General features: G+C 40.0%; 1 protein-coding gene across 1 annotated transcript in view; it reads right to left on the bottom strand.

Moving 5' to 3' along the window:
- The window catches only part of CTNNAL1 (catenin alpha like 1), a 63,181-nt gene extending 38,708 nt beyond the window's left edge, over positions 1 to 24,473 (bottom strand). Inside the window, exons 1-3 of the mRNA XM_044265185.1 lie at positions 24,306 to 24,473; positions 7,121 to 7,310; positions 145 to 332 (exon numbers count right to left, since the gene is read on the bottom strand). Of these exons, the coding sequence (XP_044121120.1) occupies positions 145 to 332; positions 7,121 to 7,310; positions 24,306 to 24,428 (501 nt within the window). The 5' untranslated portion in view covers positions 24,429 to 24,473. The remainder of the gene's footprint in view (positions 1 to 144; positions 333 to 7,120; positions 7,311 to 24,305) is intronic.
- Positions 24,474 to 24,533: the final 60 nt, after the last annotated feature.

Raw genomic sequence — 24,533 nt, 5'->3', positions numbered from 1 at the left:
AGAAACACCACTTTTAAACTACAGACAACTGGAGGCATAAATAATTGAAATTGACAAGCATTGCCAAATTACCTGTAATTAACCTAATAAACACTTTTGAATAACCCCAAAAGATATAACATAGAAACACAGAAAGACAAGTACCTTATTTCGTGATGTTATTATCTGCTTAATGACTACTCGGTCTGCCAGCAACAACACTTTTGTCACTGAAGAAAGAAGTAGTCTTGCAGCCTTTATAACTCCTGTCTTATCTGTAAAAATCATGATCTGGCCGTCAGATTCTGGATGATTCAAGCTGCTTATATCTGTAAGCGCGGCAATTGTTTCTCCTAACAAGAAAGGAAAGGGTAAAACGTTAAGCTGGGAATAAGATGCACTTAAATTAAAATGCAGGGTTTTCTCTATTCTTGAATGGAATGTGCTCAAGTGGGTGGACACTTGACTTTAGGGTCTCATTTCAGGAAAAAGAAACAGCTTCTCCTTGATGAGCACAGGATTATCGTAGGAGGTTCTCTAATGACAAAACAATGGCACATTCTTAAGAACTTGAAGAAATGTGTTGCCTTCACCAAGTCTGCAAAATATTTTAACTTTTCTTTTAGTGATACAGCAAACTATATGATCTAAAATTAAAAAAGCCTTCTCTGTAAGACCAAATAAGAGAAATCCTAAGACCCAATAACCAAAGAAGAATCGAAAGCAGGGCAGTAAGCAGTTGCCAAGACTTTGGCCAGGGGTGAAGGGATAGAAATGTACAGGGCGGGGGTGGCAGTCACTGCCCATCTCCACAGCCTGAACAGGCTCAGGCTTTTATGAACACCCATGGAAAGAAGGCCAAGCGTTGGGCCCTTGGGAGGCATTCTTAGTAATAAGGGGGCCTAGAAAAATCATCCATAGGCAAAGGGATATGCAAGTTTATCTGATGAGCAGCCCTGGCTCTGAGTGGGAAAACAACAAATGTATCTTTCCTGAGAACTCAAGACACTCGCTAACCCTGAGGCTTACTGTTTGAACTTATACTTCTTATGATGCCCAGCATAAACTGTTCTACCAAATGAACGTCCAGCCCCTCTAGAAAAAGTCTCTTCTTCACTATCAAAATGTGGCTATCAAAATGCTTTGATTTCTGGAATAGCAATTATCCATCAATAAAATAATATAATACAAATATTTGTTCTCCTTAAAAATGAAGCCTGTCTGTAGTTTCTTCCAAACTATACTGTTTAACTTCACAAGATTAAAAAAAAATAAACTTTCCATCATCTTGCAACGTTCAAGGTAATTGTTTATATCTTATATAAACCTCAATGCACAATGGATTCATTTTCTCACAAAAGCCCCCTTGTCGACATTATTATATCAATATATAATATTGCATATATACATATATATGTATATATGTATGTGTGTGTGTGTCTGTGTGGGTGGGTGTGTGTATATCCAATAACATATCAGCCCATAAACTAAGGACCTTGAGTACAAGTACCTGAATTTTAATGGACAGGTCACAGGGTGTGACATAAAGAAGTCAAGATTTAGGATCAGTCTGGAAAAGGGAGAGACTCAAAGTCAGGGTACTACTCAGGCAGAATTTCAATTGTGGGTATGAAGCAGTGAGGATCTTACAAGAATGCAGCTATAGGAATACAAAAAAGATGATTTGGGAGATACCAGGTAAAGAAAATATAAAATTGGCACCTGAGCAATGATAAGAAAAAGAGATAAAAAAAATGGCTTCAAGTTTGTGAACTTGAATCACTTTAAAAATCAGAAGAGCATAGAAAGGGTGATGATAAATTTACTTCCAGGTGACATGAATTTGAACAACACAGGAAAACTCAAAAACAAGCCTATAAATATGGACTGGTTACATATGATGACAATAACTGAAACTCTACAGTCTGTGGCAGCCAGCATCCAAGATCACTCCCGGTGATGCCCACCTTCTGGAATTTACTACATCCTTGTGTTGTCTCTTCCCATATCATACAAGGATTGGTATGGCAGAAGTGATAGTATGTTACCTCCAAGACAGGTTTCTAAAGACACTAAGGTAGCCATCTTGGTTGCTCCCTCTCTCTCTCAGGGAAGCCAGCTACCACGTTGTAAGCAGCCATCCCTACAAAGAGGCATAGATAGGGAGAAACTCGGGCCTTTGCCCAAAAGCCAACAAAGAAGTGAAGCTGGCCAACAACCAACAGAGGGAACTGGAAAGCAGATCCTGCAGTCCAGGCAAGCTTCAGATAACCACAGGCCAAACAGACACCTTGAGTGTAACCTTGTGAGATACTGACCCAGACCCCACTAGCTAAGCCACTCCCTGATTTCTGATCCTCAGAAACTACGTGTGGTAATAAATGTTTGTGGTTTTAAATTGCTAGGTTTGGGTTAATTTGTTACACAGCAATAGATTACTAATACAGTTTATATCACAAAATATACAGAGGAAAAAAGGGTTAGAGTTAAACCTTCTTGAACACAGAAATGGGCAGGAGAAAAAGTATCAGTGTGCAATAGCTTTGAGGATAAAAATATTTCCTCTCGGCCTCTGGAAAATATTACTTTTTCCTACAGCTTTCAATCCTTAAAGATGCTACATAAGAGCCTGAACATATGGCATTATGTAACTTCTTTTTTTTCTGACTAAACCCAGGCATTAAACTCCTAACTACGTAGGATGATAACATTTAGTTAGTTCCACTAACATGGTCAAATTCTTCCGTAACATAAAATTGTTCAAAGTGTAGACTGCTCAGAAATTAGCTCCCTAAAAAAGTCACAAAGCTGTCCTTTTAGCTTCGTGGTTGCCATTTTTAACTTGTGTATGTAATTAGATTGTTGTGCCTGAATGTGAAAACCTGAAGTCAGTCAATATATTGCAAATATTTATTGCGCTCCCATAAAAAATATGGGACTAAGTAGACAAGTAAAAATGCTGAAGGGAGCCACAAATTGGGTGGAGTCAAACATTACAAACTTCTAGTTACCAAATAAGTCATGGGAATGTAATATATAGCCTGGCAACCATAGTTTAATACTCTATTACATGTTTTTTTTTTAATATTGCATTTTTAAGAAAGAAAATCTTAAAAATTCTTACTAAACACACAAAATTTTTAACTGTGTATGATGACAGGTATTAACTAGACTTACTATGGTGATCATTTCACAATATAGTTGACCATTCAACAATGTGAGGTTGAAAGCTGTGGGTCCACTTATATGCAGATTTTTTTCAATAAGCAGCCATCCCTACAAAGGGGGATGTATTTGTAAATACTACAGTAGTATTTGTAAATACTACAAATGTATTTCCTCTTCCTTATAATTTTTTTTTAAAGATTTTATTTATTTATTTGACAGACAGAGATCACAAGTAGGCAGAGAAGCAGGCAGAGAGAGAGGAGGAAGCAGGCTCCCCGCTGAGAAGAGAGCCCGATGCGGGGCTCGATCCCAGGACCCTGAGACCATGACCTGAGCCTAAAGCAGAGGCTTTAACCCACTGAGCCACCCAGGCACCCCTCATAATTTTCTTAATAACATTTTCTTTTCTCTAGCTTACTTTGTTATAAGAATATATTATGTAATATGTACAACATGCAAATTATCGGATAATCAACCGTTTGTTATTGCTAAGACTTCTGGTTCAACAGTAAGCTATTAGGAGTTAAGTTTTGGGGGAGTCAAAAGTTATACATGGATTTTCAAGTATACAGGGGTTGGTGTCCCTAACCTCTTTGTAGTTCAAGGGTCAACTGTATATCCAAATAGAAAAATCACTGTTTGTTGTACACTTGAAACTAACATAACATTATAGGTCAATTACACCTCAATTTAACAAAATGTAAAAACACAATGAAAGAACTCAACAGAGGAGGCGTCCCTGGCTGGCTCAATCAGTGGAGAGTGTGAGTCTTGATCTCAGAGTTGTAAGTTCGAGCCCCATGTTGTGTATAGAGATTACTTAAAAATAAAATCTTTAAGAAAAAAAGAAAAACCTCACCAGATGAAAGAAAAGTAAAAAACAAAAACAAAAACAAAACTATAATGATAACTAATACTTACTGAATACTTTCTATGTGCCAAATGCATACATGCATTGTATCAAAACACTTCTATAAACACTAACAGGACCCCCATCTTACTGATGAGAAAACTGAGGTTTAAAAGACTTTAAGAGCTTGCCCAATATCACACTGCTATCAAGAGAAGAGTTGAGACTGAAATCTGGGCAGTCTGACTCTGAAGTCCTACTTCTTTATTACTACTTTATATTATTTCCCTCAAGTAAATATTAAATTGTCCAAAGGAGACAGTAATAAACTATGGGCTGAGCGGGCTAGAAACATTTCAAGAGTGATTCAAGTTAAGGCTGAGATTTGTACATGTTAAGAGAAAATAAGGTTTCCATACTTCACAACTCCAGGAGGCGCCATTCTCATTCTCTTACCAGAGTGACAGAAGAGGTAACTCTCAAGAGGGGGAAGGGCACTTCAAAAAGAGACAACAGGTGGAGTCCATGACAACAGATGGCTTCCAAGTACCACAGTCTACAGGCGTGTGGGTCGGTGGACCACATCCTCTTTTCTCACCCTATACTGAGCACAGTGACAGCCTACAAAGCCCATAAGGTGAGTAGGACTCAGCTTGCCCTTTCATTCAAAAACCCCTACTCTTGCCTTAATTAAGGGCTGCTATAAAAAAAAAAACAAAACAGTAATATGTAGAACATCTCTACATGTTCTGTTGAATTGTCCATTGCATTATGTAATGTCTGTTGTATAAGTGCCCACACAATAATTTAGTGCCAGGAAAGAAGCTGCTCTCCACTTGACAAGCTGGTTTGTTTCCTTTCAACAAATGATGAGAATTATATAACCCTTTCTTTCCCACATTTGTGTCTTGCCTTCCAGGAAGTACAAAGATAAAGTTCTTGCTTAATTAGAGTAACGATGTTGGTTGAAGTTTCCAACTTTGATATTTATTTTCATCGCCCACTGTAATGGATTTATTAAACATGTATCTTTTATTGTAAGCTACTTTAAATCCTCTTTACAATGTAGGCAAAATATAAATTATGAATAGAATAAAGCCATCCTTCCTTCCCCACTTGAAATCTATTCACTAGCATAGTGAATGGCTACAGACTCAAGAGTCAACTCAGAATTCTCCCTGCTTTTAACCAATAATGAAGTCTATCTATTTAACCACCTTAATGAATATTTCATGTACTCTCCCTGTTCTTTATTATCCCTAAGGCATTGCCTTGACTTAGCCTGGTTTATTAAAAAAAATTCCATATTAATCTCCCTGCCTTTATCCTCAACTCTCTCTAATTGACCCTTGTTTGTTCATTTCTTCTATCCTATCAAGAAAGATTTCTAACACAAAACTATGTCTCTTATATGGCTGAAAATTCCTCAATCTGTCATCTATAGAGTAATACCTGAGGTCACTCATATAACATATAGGACCATGTATGATCTGGTTGGCCCCTCCATATTTCCTTGGCCTTATTTCACTTAGGATGATTCTCCAAACACACCTGCTCCTCCCTCAGGGTTGCCCATCTCAGTAAATGGCCACCATTTCCCTAGCTGCTCATACTTCAAACCTTGGAGTTATCCATGACTCTTCTTTCTATTGCATCCCACATCCAAACTATCAGCAAATTGTATTAGCTCTACCTTGATTAAAAAAAAAAAAAAGCCAAATGCAACCTGATTTTTTACCACCTCAAACGCAATGACCTTATCTAAGTCGCCACCATTCATCACCTGAACCCCTGCAACAACCTTCTAATTGGTCTCCGATTTCAACCTCATGCCTCCTAATATCTACTCTTCATATAGGAACCACCAGTGACTTTTTTAAAATATGAGATTATGTCACCAACCTGCATAAAGCCTTCCATTAGGCTTTGATACTTAGAACACAGTCTTGTCTTTGCCCTTCTAGAAGGCCATACCTGTTCTCACTCTTCTCCTTGCCAGAAATGCCATTCCTCCAGATAGTCTTTCATGTAGCTGGGACCCTCAATGGAGGAGACTCTGCTCCAATGCTAATTCCTTAGAGCGGCTTCCTGACCCCCTACCTCAATAATTCTCAACTGGGGGCCATTTTGACCCCATGAAGGACATTTGGCAATGTCTGGAAACATTTTTGGTGTCACAGTTGGGGAAGAGGGGAATCTAATAGCGTCTAACAGGTGGAAGCCAGGGATTCTGATAAACACTTTATAAAGCACAGGCCACCCCCACCCCCAACAAACTATTAGCAACAAGTAACTATCTGGTCCCAAATGTCATCAGCATCAAAACTGGGACAACTTGACCTCTCTAAAATATACCTCTTAACCCTTACTCTGCTTGAGTTTTTCATGAATAACTATTATATATCTATTCATTTGTTTCTGGTCTCCCTTACTAAAATGCAAGCTCTATGAGGGCAGACATTTGACTGATACGTACACAGCTATATCCCTAAGGCCTAGAAGAAAGCCTGGCATACAGCCAGTACTCACCAAATCTTTATTGAAGGAACAAATGAATAAATTATACTTCAACAAAGGTGAACTGTTTGTATCCATCAAAACACCCCAGGTTCTCTCAGGCTTTTTGTGCCACCAGCTATAGAGAATTGTGGGCCATTACAAAATTTGAAGATGCTATGATTTGTCTGCTATGAGTATAGGAATATGCTAATTTTTTTAAAGATTTTATGTAATGTCTATACCTAATGTGGGGCTCAAACATACAATCCCGAACATGCTAATTTTTATTTCCATTTTCTACACAATGGCAATTAGACTAATAAGCTCCTCGAGGCCAAAGTCCATGCCTCACATTCTCCTATATCTCTGGCATTTCAATGGTTAAGGGCAAGAATGGAAGACACTACCCTGCCCAATGAAAGAATTCAATGTGTCAGATTTAGGATCTGAGCCAAGAGAAGTTCAATATTCCTGGAAGCTAATCCAGGCCTTTAATGTTATAAGAATCTGTAATCACAGGCCTAAGACAGGTACCCACCTTTACTCAAAATAAGACAGTAATTTGTCATCATATCCAAAACAATAAAACTGGTATAAATAGGCATTAACATCAATATCACATACCTGCTTGTTTAGCTTCGATGCAGGCAATATTTATTTCTTCTTTCAAATCCCAGTTTTCATTGGCTATAGCTTCCCCGACTTTCACAAATCTTCCGACTGCCAAGTTGACCGCTTGTCCTACACGCTGAATTGCTTGCAGAGTTTTATCAGACTTTTTGGTATTATCTTTATGATTAATAAGAGTGGTAATCTAAAAATAAAAGATGAAAGCGGCCTGATTAAAATTTATCTCAGTATCTTTTAAAGCTGTATCACAAAGGCTAAGAAAATTAAGCCCAGCATACTAGACTAGGCCCAGCATATAGCAACAGTCTTTGGTCTAACAGACTAAATTCACACCTTTAATGCTTCAACAGAGACAACCAGCAAAGCATCCATCCTGTATCCCTCCTCAGGGCAATGTTTTTTGTTTGTTTGTTTGTTTGTTTGTTTGAAATAGTTTTTTTTTAAGATTTTATTTATTTATTTAAAAGACAGAGATCACAAGTAGGCAGAGAGGCAGATCACAGTAGGCAGAGAGAGAGGAAAGGAAGCAGGCTCTCTGCTGGGCAGAGAGCCCAATATGGGACTCGATCCCAGGACCCTGGGATCATGACCTGAGCCGAAGGCAGAGGCTTTTAACCCACTGAGCCACCCAGGTGCCCCTGTCTGTTTGTTTTTAGGACAATGTTTCTATTAACAACAATTCCAAGTTTACCTGATGACAGTTCCCTAGAACACACAGTTTCAGAAGCCCTCTAGATATTTCAACAAATTTAAAGACCAGGAGAAAAGTAGGAAAGGAGGGATCATTACATTAAAACAAAACAAAAAAAAAACAAAAAAAACTTACAGAAAACCAAAGCACTTCGTTCTTACTGTGTACTAGAGACCTAGTTTCCTCTAATATGGCTTGAGCCGCTGCGAGAGTAGAGACAGCACCGTATTCCCTTCGCATTCCACTCCATGGCCTAGCACAGTGTACAGGCTGTACAAAACGGTATGTGTGCCATACATGCTTACTGAATTAGCCAGGCATTTTAAAATGACCATTGTAATCTATGTGTTATACTTCTCTAAGTGTTGTTGTAGACCCAAAGTAAATTAAATGCCAAGATTTTTAACACTTGATTCCAGGCCTTGGAATAGAACATAAAAGGTGACAAGTTAAGATTGTTGAAACAAATACAGATCTTCAAAATGTTCCGAGAATTAGTACATGAACAATACTAACATAGAAAAATATTTAAAGACTGTTACATGAAAAATATAGATCCTAAATAGTACATGTCCACTGAATATAACTATGAAATGATTTATGTACATGCATTAACAAAGACCAGAACAGAGAATTAAGATAAGAAGAAGGGAATGGTTCTTTGAGCAACTACCATGTGCCAGGCACTTTATATGTTACAGTATCACTAATTTAGAATCAGGAAGGCCTGGGTTTGAGCCTGGCTCTGCCACTACCAGCTAAATGCCCTTAGGGAAATTTAATGAATCTCTCCAAATGTCCTCATCTGTAATATTATTATTAATTTTTAAAATATTTCCTAGATGCCAGGTCCTGAAGATGTATCAGTGAACAAGACTAACACAATCCTGTCCTACTCAGTTTACAGTCTATCAGGATAACAATAATGCAGTCATATAAAATATATTTGTTGCACACCTATCATATGCCAAGTAAAACTTTAGGCAATGAAGAGAAAGCAAGCAAGAAAGGCCCAAACTCTCATTCAAGTGGGAGACAGGGGAGGCATGACAGTCAAGCAAATAGGTAAACAGAAAAATTAATGTAAATGCTATGCAAAATATTAAAATAGGATGATATGGTAGAAAGTATTTGTGTAGGTACGTCAGATGAGTTGATCTTCCTTCTATGAGGAAATGCTACTTAAGCTAAAATTTAAATGATACAAAGTAGCCAATCTGGCAAACATCAGGAGACAAGGCATTCTGGGGAGAGGACATAACTGATAAGAGATAGAGACAGGAAGGGAAGGATATAGGGAGAGGGATAGGAAAAGAGAGGGGGAGAGGGATAAGGAGAGTGATAAGGAAAGAGAAAGGGAGAGAGGGTGGGGAAGAAGTGGGGGGGCTGTTCTGTTCAAAGAATGAGGTAAGGCCAAAAGTAGTCCAAAAAGAACCAGGGCAAGAGGACAAGTATAAAACCAATACCCGGCAGGTGGGCGGGGATCAGCCATAACAGGCTGTGCATTGGAGTAAGGAGTTTGTATTTTATTATAAGTGTGACAAGAAAACACTGAAGGGTTTCTAAGCAGGAAAGTGGTATACTTTCTGTAGTGACTATTTTTAAAGACTGATTGATTGATTTGCAGGCAGGGTTTGAGGGGAGGGAGGAGCAGAGGGAGAGGGACAAGTAGACTCCGCAATGAGTGCAGAGCCCGTTGCAGGGCTTGATCTTATGACCCTGAGATCATGACCTAAGCCCAAACCAAGAGCTCAATGCTTAACCAACTGAGCCACCCAGGCGCCCTGTAGCTATTTTTTTTTAAGATTTTTATTTATTTATTTGAGAGAGAGAGAAAGAGTATGAGAGAGAGCATGAAAGGACAGAAGGTCAGAAGGAGAAGCAGATGCCCCGTGGAGCTGGGAGCCTGATGCAGGACTCGATCCCAGGACTCCGGGATCATGATCTAAGCCAAAGGTAGCTGTTTAACCAACTGAACCACCCAGATACCTCGCCATTTAAGCTATTCTTAAATGTGTCCACAAGTTCTTCAGTATTTCTTCTTTTAAGAGGTAGAGCCTCATTTTTCTCTCAAGTATAAACTGAACTTAGTGACTCACTTCTAATGAGTAAAGTGGAAGCAACGGTGTACTTCTGAGAACAGGTCATTCTGAGAATAGGTCATAAAACAAATTGTAACTTCCATCTCCGCCCCCTCCTCAATCTCAGATCAATCACTCTGGGAGAAAAACAGCTATCGTATCTTGGAGGACACTCAAGCAACTCTATGGAGAGACCCACAGGGGAATAAACTGAGGCTTCCGGCCAAAAGATAGTAAAGAACTGAAGACTCCTGCCTACAGCAAGAAGAGTGAATATGGCAACAAACTCTCCAGCCTCAGTCGAACCTTCAGATTACTGTGCATCCAGTCAACATCTTGATTTTAATCTCACAAAAGGCCTGAATCCAGAACTACCAGGTAAGCCATCCCAGAATTCTTGACCCACAGAAACTATGAGATGATAAATGTTTACTGCTTTAAGGCACTAAATTTGGGGTGATTTATTATGTATCAATAGATAACCGATACATGTTTTGGCATCTGGAACTGGGGCAATGTTGTAACAAAAACCAAAATGTGGAAGTGGCTTTGACATCAGGCCTTGGAAGCTGAATGGACTTTGAGGAGTTAGTAAAAGCTAGAGAGTGCTGAATAAACTTTGTAGAAGTATGGTGACCACTGAGAAGCTATGGGTGAAGGCTTTAAAGGAAAGTGAGAAAAATCTTATTGGGAACTCAAGAAAAGAGGATCTTTGGTATGCAGTGACAGAAACTCACCCCCAGGAATGTGTAAATTAGAGAATACACCTAATGAACTGGGTGATCCAGCTAAGGAGATTTCTAGACAGATTTTGAAGATGCTACTTGGGTTCTTGCTTAAAATATAAAATAGAAGATGTGAGACAGAAGATAAAGGAAACACTGTGAAATAAAAAAGAAGCCAGGCCTTCTGGATTTAAAAATTCCCTGCTTCACCAGGAGGCCAATGATGCTAAATTAAGAATGGCTTCCAAGCAAAAACAAAATCTAGGGCACTGTCGGGAAAGCAAGGTCTAAAGCTGAAGCTAAGAGTGTGACTATAAAATCTTACGTTAGGATCTCAGGAAGATTCAAGGTGGTGCTCCAGAGATCCATTCACTTAAACAACAGGTCTCCTGAGACGTTTTAGAGGTACTGTCTTGAGGAGCCCCAGCAGAAGCCCAGGTTAGAGCAGTGCTTATCATAAAGAGACTTGCAGGTATGGTTTGCCTAATTGAGCGAGCCCAATAAGATCCACAGGAGACCCACAAAACTTTAAAGATAATTATGTCAGGAGGAATGCTACCAGCTTGGACTGAAGGAGATCGATCAGTATGAAATGAAGAGAAGCTTCCACAGGCAGTGTGCAGGCCAGGAAACTGTGCAGCTACAAACATGGGCTACCTCTCATGAGCGAGGATGGCTCCAAGGGCAGTGCTAAAAGCCATGGAGAACATTCCCACACCTCAGGTCTTCGTCATACTACTAACCTGTGTATGGGTGGGTTTCAGAATCCTGTGAACCAGTGACTCCCATTCCTCTGTTTCCCATTTTCAAACAGAAGTAGATGACAGTTATCCCACACCTATTTTCCTGTTTGTTTTGCTTTGTTTTGTTTTGTTTGGGGTGGAGGGGTTGTTCTAACAAAAATGTCTGTAATGATTATTCTCTGCCTGTCCTACCACTAGACAGGCACAAATTAATTTGTTTGGGAACAAATTACTTGTCGCTTTAGTTCACAACTTTTCAGATCAAATGAAACTATACTCAAAAAACTACACCTAAGGAACTACACATACAAAAAGCCTCAACCGAATCAGAATTAGATGGCAAAATCTTGAATTTCCAGCGGATACTGTAGAGGGATGAGATGTTTAGGAGGACTGGGGTGGAGGCTGTTTGCAAATGGGAAGAGGTAAACGATTTGTGACCATAATGTGAAGTGTGGTGATATTAAAATATGTCCACAAATTCTTTGCTATTCCTCCTTCAAGAGGTAGAGCCTAACTCCCCTGTCCTTGAGTGTGGGCTGAAAGTGAATCACTTCTAACTCATACAGCAGAAGTGACAGTGCGTTCCTTTGAAGGGCAGGTCACAAACACACGCTGGTTTCCATCCTTCCCTCTAGGAGATTATTCCCCCTACGGGGAAGCCAGTTACCATGTCACGAAGACACTTGACCAGCCTGATGCAGTCTGACATGACAAAGAACTGAGTTAGGCCTCTGGCCGACAGCTAGCCAGTCGGGCCTTCTGCTTACAGACACGCGAGCAGCCTAAAACCAGGCAGGTGTATCACTCACAAATTCCTGACACACAGAATCTAAGATAATAGATGTTTGTTGTTTTTAAACCATTAAGTAGCAGTAAATAACTAATAATAACTAATACAATCTCAATTTTTTTTTCTTTTAAAGAATACTCTCTTCTGGGGGAAGAGTGGATTGAAAAAGTGGCAAAAGTAGGAGGGAGACCAGTTAGGAAACCATCGCAGTAGTCCAGGTAAAAGATGATGGCAGCTTGGGGCACGTGGATGGCTCAATGAGTTAAACATCTGACTCCTGGTTTTGGCTGAGTTCCTGATTTCAGAGTCAGGAGATCAGGCCCTGCATTGGACTTCATGCTCGGTGTGCAGCTGGCTTGAGATCCTCTCCCTACTGCTCACACTCTCTCAGATCAGTAAATCATAAAATCTTTTCTAAAAAATGCCAGCTTAGGGTGCCTGGGTGGCTCAGTGGGTTAAGCATCTGCCTTTGGCTCAGGTCACGATCCCGGAGTCCTGGGATCAAGTCCCGCATCAGGCTCCCTGCTCTTCTCCCTCTCCCACTCCCGCTTCTTGTGCTCTCTCTCTCTCTCTCTCTCTCTGTCAAATAAATAAATAAAAATCTTAAAAAAAAATTTTTTTTAATGCTGGCTTGAAATAAGGCCGCAATAGTCAAGAGAATGGAAAACAGATAAACGGGATTGCCTGATGGATTAGATTGGTATCGTCTAAGATGAACCTTCAATGTGTGGTAGAAGAAACAGGGTGCATCGGCATAACACTAACATCTCTGCATGGCAGGCACAAAAAAAGTGTTTTTGAACAAACAATGTAATATAATCCTCACAGTAAGCTTAGCATGTAGGTACTACTTTATCCCCTTTTTACAGAGAAAGCAATAGACATTAAAAGATGCTTATTTATGGTCTCATAGCTATTACAAGGTAAAGCCAAGATTCACAGTCAGACAATTTGACTCTGAGACCATACTTTATTTTTACTGAGATATAACTTACATATGACACTGTGCAAGATTAAGGTGTACAGCGTGTTGATCTGATGCACATATACACTATGATTCCACAATCAACTACAAATGATGACCAAAATAGTTAACACTTCTATCACCTCACATAATCTTTCTTTTTGGTGGTCATAAGAACATTTAAGATCTAGTCTTTTTTTTTTAAGATTTTATTTTTATTTATTTGACAAAGAGAGAGATCACAAGTAGGCAGAGAGGCAGGTGGCGGGTGTGGGGGGCAGACTCCCCACCAAGCAGGGAGCCCAATGCGGGGCTCAATCCCAGCACCCTGAGATCATGACCTGAGAGGCAGATGCTTAACCCACTGAGCCACCCAGGCGCCGCTAAGATCTATTCTTTCAGCAACTTTTAAGTATATAATATGGAGTTGTTAACATACAGTCACCATGCTGTACATCAGAGCCCTAGAACTTACTCTTCTTAAAACTGGAAATTTGCACCCTTTGACCAACATCTCGTCTTTTCCCCTCACAGCCTGGTAGCCCCTCACAACCACCACTGGACTGTTTCTATGGGTTTGTCTTTTATAGATCCACATATAATTGAGATCATTTGGTATTTGCCTTCTCTGATTTATTTTATTTAGCATAATGCCTTCAAGGTCCATCTGTGTTGTAGCAAATGGCAAAATTTCCTTCTTTCTCATGACTGAGTAATATTCCATTGTATATTTATACCACATCTTCTCCATCTATCTATCTATAGAAGGCCACTGAGGTTGTTCCCATATCTTGGCTATTATGAATAATACTGCAATGAACATGGGAGTGCAAATATCTCTTCAAGATCCTGATTTCATTTCCTTAGGATATATACCCAAAAGTGGGATTACTGAGTCATATGACAGTCCTATTTTTTTCTGTGGAGCCTTCATGCTGTTTTCCATAGTGGCTGAGCCTATTTATATTCCCAACAACAATGCACAAGGCTTCCCTTCTCCAAATCCTCAACAACACTTGTTTTCATTTCTTTTTGATAACATCCAATTCTAAGAAGGTTGCGGTGGCATCTCATTGTGGTTTTGGCCTAATTTCCTTGATGATTAGTGATGCTGAGCACATTTTCGTAAATGTAGTAACCATTTGTATGTCTTCTTTCAAAAAAAGTCTGTTCAGGGGCAGCTGGGTGGCACAGTTGGTTAAGCATCTGACTCCTGCTTTTGGCTCAGGTCATGATCTCAGGGTATGAGTTCAAGCCCTGTGTGAGGCAGTGCAGTCTGCTTAAGACTTTCTCTCCCTCTCCCTCTGTACCCCCCACCCTGTTCCCACTCTAACATTTTTTTTAAATGTTCAGATTTTATTAGTTTTGTTTTAGATTTTTAAATGCACAGATAAAATTGGACTACCTTTCATTCCCTTCACACCCTTCCCTGAGGCAGGGTTTGAAGAGAATCCAATACCTATCCGATAAATAGTATACTGTATCTTTCTGGATTTGGTTTCTTTGTTGTTAAATTTTATCAGTTTGAGATCTACACTGATATAGGTAGATCTAATGTATTTATTTCATATGAATCAGTCACAATTTATTTATTCATTGCTCTACTAACAGGCATTTTGGTTGCTTTGAGTTTTTGTTCTTAAAAGCAGTTCTGCCATAAACACACAAAAAAATGTTCAGTTCCTCTGCCCATTTTTAAGTGAGATTTTCTTCTTGCTATGGAGTGGTATAAGCTCCATATATAGATAGATAGATAGATAGATAGATAGATGGTTTGCAAATATTTTATTCCATTCCGTAGGCTGTCTTTTCACTTTGTTGATTTCTCCTTTTGGTGTGCAGAAGCTTCTTGGTTTGATGTAGTCCCACTTGCTTATTTTTCCTTCTGTTACTTGTATTCTTGTTGTCATATCCAAAAATCACTGCCAAGACCAATGTCAAGATTTTTCTCTTGTCTTCCAGGAGTTTTACAGTTTCAAGTCTTACATTTAAGTCATTAAATAGTATATCATTGATCCATTTCCAGTTAATTTTGTGAGTGGTGTAAGATACGGGTCCACTTTCATTCTTCTGCATGCAATGATCCAGTTTTTCCAACACCACTTATTGAAGAAACTATCCTTTCCCCATTAGTTATTCTTGGCTTCCTTGTCAATTACTATTTTACCATATACGTATGGGTTTATCCCCGGCCTTTCGATTCTGTTTCATTGGACTACATGCCTGTTTTTATGTTGGTGCCATACTGTTTAATTACTAAGCTCTGTAATATAATTTGAAATCTGGAAGTGTGTTGCCTCTAGATTTGTTCTCCTTTCCCAAGGCTGTTTTAGCTAGTTGGGAGTCTTTTGCACTTCTGTACAAATTTTAGGATTGTTTTTCTATTTCTGTAGGGAAATAAAATGCTTTTGGAATTCTGATAGAGATTGCACGAAATCTACAGATGGCTTTAGGTATTATGGACATTTAAAAAATGTTAGTTCTTGGGGCACCTGGGTGGCTCAGTGGGTTAAAGCCTCCACCTTCCACTCAGGTCATGATCCCAGGGTCCTGGGATTAAGCCCCACATAGTGCTCTTTGCTCAGCAGGGAGCCTGCTTTCCCCCCAACCACTCCCTGCCTCTCTGCCTACTTGTGATCTCTGTCAAATAAATAAATAAAATCTTTATAAAAATATATTAGTTATTCAGATCCATGAACATGGGATATCATTCCATTTATTTGTGTCTTCAATTTCTTTTACCAAAGTCTTAACAGTTTTCAGTGTACAGATCTTTCATCTTCTTGATCAAATATATTTTTAAGTATTGTTTCTGATGCTGTGGTAAAAGGGATTATTTTATTTCTTTTTCAAGTATTTTGTTGTTAGCTATAGAAACACAACTGATTTCCGCATGTTTACTTTTTTTTTCTGGCAACTTTACTGAATTTGTTTAGTGTGTGTGTGTGTCTGTGTGTGTGTGTGTGTGTCTGTGTGTGTGAAGTCCTTAGGAGTCTTTGATCCTTCCTCAAACCAGAGAGACCCTAAGGAACATTTTGTATGTACCACCTGAAGAACAGAGCACTTAATCACCATTGACTATTGCAAACAACTAAGAAACTCTGGAGTGAAAAGGAGTTTAAGTTGTGTTTATTACCAAAAGCTTTAAATTTTCAATTGTATAGAGAAGATCAGCAATTAGACTAAAATGCCAACTATAGTTAGTTCTGAATCAGACATTTTGTTTCATTACAAGCATCCTCCCCAGCGTTTAATTACATGTAGCCATCTTCCTTTTACTAGAAGCATCCTGAAAAATGTTTAATCCAATACAGGTACACATTTGAAACTGACATATACAGGAGCCAAATCAATTTACAAAATTCCATATTAAAAGGTCAGTTTATATCCTTAAATTATTCTCAAACTTTTTAAAAGGTAAGTTCAAAAAGCTATACATGTTGATTACTTTTAAAAAATGGGAAATGGGGTCTCTGGGTGGCTCAGTTATGTTTCTACCTTTGGCTCAGGTAAAGATCCCAGGGTCCTAAGATAGAGCCCCACATCGGGCTCCCTGCTCAGTGGGGAGCCAGCTTCTCCCTCTCCCTCTGCTGCTCCCCCTGCTTGTGCTCTCTCACTCTGTCAGATAAATAAATAAAATCTTTAAAAAAGGGAGGGGGATACAGAAAGACTAAAGAAATAAAAAATACTTATCATCACACTACCCCAGGAGCATTTTGCTATAATTTTGCTCAGTCCTGTTTTATACAAACCTAAACACACAGTTTTACAAAACCGAGATCAAACTTGAATTTTTTTGTCATGTGAAAAATAAGACTAGATAGCATTTAACACTCAACAAATATTAATTAATTTAATGCCTATATCTCTAAGAGGCATATACTATTATTACCCTCATCTTACAGATAAAGACCTGAACTTTAAAAAGGAAAAGAATTTGCCCAACGTCACAAAGGCAGTAAACTGCGCACGTTGTTACTAACTACACTGCTTCTATCCTCCCGGGATTATGCTAAAGATCAGGGAAAAGACAGTTGGTGGGAGTGTCTTGTAAATTATAGGTGCCACATAAAATTTTAGCATTATTCTACAAAAATAGGAGGCATATTAAATTGGGAGTCACAACCCAAAGACGCCCTGACCCCAGAGTCTAGAATATGCCTGAAAGAACTGGGAAAAAAGAGGGCAGGAAGACATCCCATGGGGAAGAGCATCTGATACACTGAAGAATTCTGCTGTGGAATAAAAGAATAAGAACTAGGGCTTATTTGATACCTTCTAACAAAGGGTGTCAAGAAGTACCAATCTCCAGCAAAGTATATCCTAGCAGTTAAGAGCATGAACTCTGGCTTATTTTGCCTGGGTTTGAATTCTGGCTCTGTCATGTGACAATGTGGCAAGTCATCTAACCGTTCTGTAACTCTATGTTCTCAAATATGTAAAAACAGGAATAATAATAGTACCCATTTCACAAGTTCACTGTGGGGAGTACATCAGTAAATTAAATGAAGTATTTAGGATAGTGTCTGGCATATAGTAAACATTACATAATTGCTAGATATTACAGTTTACATTTCTAGAATCTCTCTTCTCTCCTCATGTTTGTGATGTTATTCTTATTTTCTAGAATCTAGTAATTCTAGAATTCTAGTAATTATTTTCTAGTAATCTCTTCATTGAAATAGATTTTCTTAGTTGACTTATTTTGTGGCGAAGCAAGACAACTAGTAAAGACCAGGAAGAAAAAAAACGGTAGTAGCCCAGATAAAAGAACAATGGCTTAATTAAAAAAAAAAAAAATAAGGGAGTCAGCCTGGTATAGAGAAATTTGTCTCTGGACTTAACTCATTAGCGAGTTCTCAAAATAATTACATATAAAAATTTGAGGTGCCTGGCTGACTCAGTCAGTAAAGCATGTGGCTCTTGATCTCAGGGTTGTGAGTTCAAGGCCCACGTTGGGCAAGGAGCCTTTAAAAAAAAAAAAAAAAAAGGCTAATCAGCTATAGAAACCATCCATGGTTTGAATGGAAGTATGGATAAAAACACCAAATTATGGCAGTTGCTTTAAAAGAATCAGAAAAAAAGGGACTCTTTCACTTACTTTATGTGTTTTATGTTTGCAGGTAAAAAAGCCACATAAATTCTCATACACAAATCAGCAAAGAGGGCCCCATACATTCTCTATTCATCTTCAATTAATGAGACAAGGATCCTGAAAAGCCTACAGGACAGGACCAAGAGAAACGGAAAGACAAGGTGAGCTACCTTAGAAACGTGAAGGGTCTGTACAACGGTGAATGCAGTAAATCTATCACAGACAGGAAAAGACTAGTGGGTGGTAGAATAACATTCCACACCAGGGCGGAGTATGTGGCAGACATCCCTCTTCCCTTCCTTGGATAAAAACGTTTTAAGACTGGGAGTCGGCATTTTGACAGGAAGAATAAAATGATTATTACTTTTTTTTTTTTTTTTAAGCTGGGAAAGAGCCCAGCTTTAAAAAAAATTTTTTTTCTTTCTTTATTTATTTGAGAGCAAGCATAAAGAGGTGGTGGGGACAGAGAGAGAAGCAGACTCTCCACTGAGCAGGGAGCCCAAGACAGGACTCAGTCCCAGGTCCCTGGCAGACACTTAACTGACTGAGCCACCCTGGCGCCCCAAGAACAATGATTATTAAAGAACGTACAGGATTTGTGCTTGGGACCTAACCCAGGGCTTTTAAACAACTCTCTGAGTTAGAAAATATGTAACAAATGAGTATATATAACATACATATGCAAGCATAAAGAAATGGAAGCCATATGCAGCCACCACCAAGCTTAAGAGAACATTACCATTACCTCTGATAATCCAAATGCCTTTTGGGCCCTTTTCCACATCACCCACCTCACTCTCCCCAGAGGAACCACTGTCCTGATTTTGTGCTCATCACTTCTTTATTACTGTACAAATGTTGTATCCCTAAATGATAATGGTTTCATTTTGCCTGCTTTTGAGCCTTTAATTTTTTTCACTCAACATTATATTTTTGATATTCAACCATACTGATAATTATAGCTGTGGTTCATTCATTTCACTGCTGCCCAGTATCTCACTGTACGAACATAACACAATTTATTTAAACATCCTACTGTTAAAAGACATTTAGGTAGATTTAGGTAGTTTCCAGTTTGGGGCCATTAGAAGCAAAAAAAAAAAAAAAAAAAAATCAACATTTCAATTTATGTCCCTAACCCACATGCAGGACTTTCTCTAGAGGGTATGGATTTTGGAGTAGACTTGCTGGGCCATGGGTAATACCATATTCGAGTTTAGATGACATCCAACTGTTTTCCAAAGTGGTTTACTGTTGCCATTCCCGCAGGCTCACATTTCTCACCATTACTTGTTCTCATTGTGGTTTTAATTTGTACTCCCCTGATTTCTGATAAAATTGAACATCTTTCACATTTCTTTTTGTCATCTGTTTCCTCTTCCATGAAATGACTATTTGTACAAATCTTTAATAGGTAATTTTTTTATTTTTGATTCATTGCCATCCTTTATTTATTCTGGGTACTACCAATCATCTATTGGTGATCTGTGTTGCACTCATATTCTCCCATTTCATGGCTTATCCTTTCAATTTTGGTAAACAGATGTTCTTCATTCTGATGGAGTCAGATTTATACAATCTTTGTTCAGAATTTTTACTTCTGGTATATTAAAAATTCACTTCCCACCATGAGGTGATGAAAATATTGCCCAGTTGTGGGGGTTTTTTTCCTAAAAGTGTTACACGTTTTTCACTTTCATACTGATGTCCTTAATCTCTCTGGAATTGATTTTTACATATCGTGTGGGACAGGCTTCCAATTTCATGTGTTACTATTAGATAACAATTGTTTTAGCCCCATTTTTAAAAGTTTTTCCTTTCCCCACTAACCAGAGGTGCCAGTTCTGTGATTTATCAAGTTTCCATATATGGGTGGATATGTTTCTAGGTTCTCTGTTCCCGTTCACTGGTCTATTGCCTTAATTATGATTGTTTTATAAGGCCTTGAACTCTTCCCACTTTGTTTCTCTTCTGGCTATTCTTGGCTCCTTGCTCTTTCATATAATTATATGAAATTATAACCACTTTTTATCAAATTCTATTCAAAAATCCTGTTGGAAGTTCTCACTGGAATTGTATTAAATTTATAGACTAATAGGAAAAACTGATGAGTCAATCTAGTCATAAACACAGTACTTCACTCCATTTTTCTAGATCTACTGTGGCTTTCAATAAATTTTTAAAATTCTTGGGCTGCCTGGCTGGCTCACTGTGTGGAGCATGTGACTTGTGCTCTCGGGGGTTTTGAGTCTGAGCCCCAAGTAGGGTATAGAGATTACTTAAAAATAAAAATCTTTAAAAAACATAGAAATTAAAAAAAAAATTGGGGCACCTGGGTGGCTCAGTTGGTTGAGTGACTGCCTTCAGGTGAGGTCATGATCCTGGAGTTGCAGGACTGAGTCCTACGTCAGGCTCCCTGCTCAGCAAGAGGTCTGCTTCTCCCTCTGACCTTCCCCCGTCATGCTCACTCTCTCTCATTTTCTCTCTCTCGAAAATAAATAAATAAATAAAATATTTTAAAATTTTTTAAAAAATTCTTTTCACAAAGTTTGGCATCTCTTTTGCTATGTATATACTCCTAAGAACTTCATTTTTGCTGTCATTTTTATTCTAAATGGTGGGGGTTTTTTTAGAATTACCTTTTTTTTTAATGTAGAAGAATGCAGTTGACTTTAGTATCCTCCATTCAGTGAATTTACTAAACCTCCTAGTTTTTATGATTTATCTGTAGACTCTTGAAGGTTTTTATTTTCCTTCTCTCTTTACACCTTTCACTTCTCATCTCATCACGCTGGTTAGGATTTCCAGTACAGTGTTGAGTAAAAGCTGCAACAGCACACATCCCTCCTATTTCTGGTTTTAAAGGAAATGTTTTGTATTGTTTTGTTTAAGCTTTATTTATTGGAGAGAGAGCAGGAGCACAAGAGAGCATGGGGCAGAGGGAAAGAGAGAGAGTGAAGTTCAAGCCGACTCCCTGCTGAACATGGCCCAACTTGGGGCTTGATCCCAAGACCCCAAGACCATGACTTGAGCCAAAATCAAGAGTCAGACGCCTAACACACTGAGCTACCCAGGCACCTGGTTTTCTGCAGATATTCTTTATCAGGTTAAGGAAGATTTCTTTTATTACTGCTTTGCTAGGTGTTTTTATCATGGTTATAATTTGGACTTAATTGAGCATCTACTGATAAGAACATGTATCTTTTGCAATATGTGAATGCAGAAAATAATACACATTTGTCTCATACTAACTCAATCATGCATTCCTAGAATAAGGCCAGTAACCCAGAACTTTTTACCTGTAAAGTCAGAAGTGGTTAGATGATATCTGCTTAAAACTCACTAAATTTTATGATGTTAATCTTACTTGCTCACCTCAAGGCCCTGTCTCCTCTACAGCATCATTCCTGATTCATCCATGCCTTCTCTGAGCTCTTAGAGCATTTACTATTGATATTATTCATTTGATACTTGGCATGTGTTAATTTTTATATGTCCTGTCTCCCAACTGGACTACAAGTTCCTCAAGGAACACTATTAAGTACACAATAAATGCTTACTTAAAATATTCTCGTGGATAAAATAATGAAACATGAATTGGATAATAATGCAGCATCCTTAAAAAATGAGACTTCTAGACATGAAATTTCTAAAAAGCTGAAGTTTTAATCAGCTAACAGTCACTGAAACATAACAATTACTCTGAATTATACTCCACACTGTCCTGCTTTGTTAACAGTATTCCGGCCATGCTTTACTCATTTCTTGATTTTAAGCAAAGTCAACTGTTATTTGTTGAGTACAGTCAATCATTAGGAATGTCAGTTATGGTGCTGTGCTAAAGATACAGCTGTGGATACATAACATGTGGGATGCAGAACCCCAGCTATGACCTTGAATGATTCTTTAACAAGGAAGAAAAAAGAAAAAACAAAACTGGCATTTTTTTCCCCTTTAGCATTGACCTCTAGTTAACTCTCAGCAGCAATTTACACAATTCACAGATTCACACATTTCCTCCTCCACTCCACCCTCTTTTATCCCGGCATTACACAATGCAGAGCTGTAGGACTGATCCATTTTTAGCTGTGATACTGTGAAAAGTTACCATTTCTCCAGATTACAACTACTTTCCACCTTGTTTTTCCATTGTGGACTCCCTTCTCCGTACCTACCACCAGCTGACCTCATCACTGCTTCTAATCTCTAGAGAGAACACAGCATATGGTGTAACTAAGAGCACAGAATCTGGAACCAGGATGCCTGGGTTCAAACGCCAATTTGACATTTACAGTTCAAAGTCCCGGGATAGGTTACTTAAACTCACTATTCCTCAGTTTCCTCTTCCATATAATGAGAATAGACACAGGATGCCTGGGTTCAAACGCCAATTTGACATTTACAGTTCAAAGTCCCGGGATAAGTTACTTAAACTCACTATTCCTCAGTTTCCTCTTCCATATAATGAGAATAGACACATATCTACCTCATAAGATTGTTACGAAAATTAAAGGAGTTAATATTTATAAAGTGCTTAAACCATGGCCTAACATATAGTAAGCAACACACGTATTGTTAAATACATGGATAAAAATACTGTCAAGTTGAACTTGACTTATTACTCCCTTATCACTCTTAAAACTACTCCAGTATTTCTCATTTTGGGTTGTGGTTGTATTGTTGGTAGTGGTGGCATTCTTTTGCGGAGAGGAGGACAGTGCAGACGTTATTAACTGATCCTGGCACTCCTTCTCTCTGGTCAGTGCCTCCATCAGACATGGAAGGGAAGAGGGGGGAGGTGTGTCAGGTGTACTCATTCACTGTTCTGTTAGCCAATCTAAAGTGAGCAAGGTGTTTTTTGTTTTTGTTTATGTTTTTTTAAAAGGGCTATTTATTTAATCAGCATAACAGGAATCTAGGGACATGTGTGACTGCTATTTTCAAATATTTGCAGGGCTGGGATGGAGAAGAGACAGCATTTAAAATTCTATGGAACAGCTACAGGCTCCCCATCACTGAACATGTTTAAGCAGGAGACTGGTGACCAGGTGTAAAGATGCTGTAAGAAAGAATTTTTTAATTTAGAGTCAGATAACCTTTAAGATTCCTTCTACCTCTAAAGTCTTGGCAATACCCGCGTTGAGTCATCAAGACATTACAATCTAGTTGTGAGTCACACATCGCCAACGCTCTCCTGAAGGCACAGAATTCTCCCCTCCTCACAGGGCTTGGCACACTACAACAGATCGAGGTGAGGAATGCTAGCCCGCAGGCTGCGTATAACTCGACTCACAGCAACAAAAACTTCTCTAAAACTCAGCGCGTCAATTAGCTGATTCCAGACTTCTGTTACGACCAACAAATACAATAAAGCATACATCCCAGACGGGATTTGGCAGAAAGATGCGTGTCCGGATTAACGATCAGACAGTGCTTCGCTGCACTCTTCCCAAGCCAGACAAAAGCGGCCCGAAGGGAGCCGCAGGTTAAGGGGTAGGGGCAGGCAGGGTGGCCCGGGGTGAACGGGCGCCCAGCGAGCCGACGCGCGCAGGGGACAGGGACAAAGGCCTCGGGGAGAGCACGCTGGACCTGGAGGCCGGCAGGAATGCCCCAGCCGAGCGGCCAGCAGTCGGGGTGTGGACTGGGGCTGCAAACGTGTGGGCCACCGCAGGGTCCTCTCTGCCTCGGGGAAGCCCGCGCGGGGCCCCTCGCGGGGCCGGGGGCCGCCGAAGCCACAGCCCAAGGCGGGTCGCGCGGGGCAGGCCGGGCGGCGCACCTGCCTGCCGGGCTCTCGGGTCCGCACCGGGGCTCCCCGCCCCTCCGCCTCCCCGGCCGCGCAGCCCCCTCGGCCTCGCCGCTGGATTTCGGATGGACCAGACCAAACGCCGAACCCGCAGCCGCAGCCATGGCCGGTCCCCTAGCTTCAGACCCGCGGCCCGACCCGACGCCGCAGTCCTGCCGCGGAATGAGGGGCAGCGGCGGCCTCCCGCCGGGCCGACCCGACCCGACCCCGGGCCGTGCGAGCGGCCGCCGCCATCGCGGGCCGCGGCCGGGGGAGACGAGGGGCCGCGCCGGGCGCCACTTTACCTGAGAGACCAGCGGGAGCAGCGTCTGCTCCACAGAACGAGTTTTGATCTCTAGTCCCGAGTCGAAGGCGAAGCCGGACGGGCCGGCGCCGCTGACTCCGGCCGGGCCCGAAGAGGCTGCCATGGCCCTCGGCCCGTCGCGCAACCGGGACGCCGCGCCACTGCGGGCCTGCCGCCCGCCAGCCAGCACGCCCGCGGCGGCGGCAATGCACCCGCGCCCGAGGCCACG

The sequence above is a fragment of the Neovison vison genome, chromosome 9 (genome assembly GCF_020171115.1).
Source record: "Neovison vison isolate M4711 chromosome 9, ASM_NN_V1, whole genome shotgun sequence".
NCBI classification, from domain to species: domain Eukaryota; kingdom Metazoa; phylum Chordata; class Mammalia; order Carnivora; family Mustelidae; genus Neogale; species Neogale vison.
Note: the sequence above shows the minus strand (reverse complement) of the source record. Positions and strands in the feature narration are given on the sequence as shown.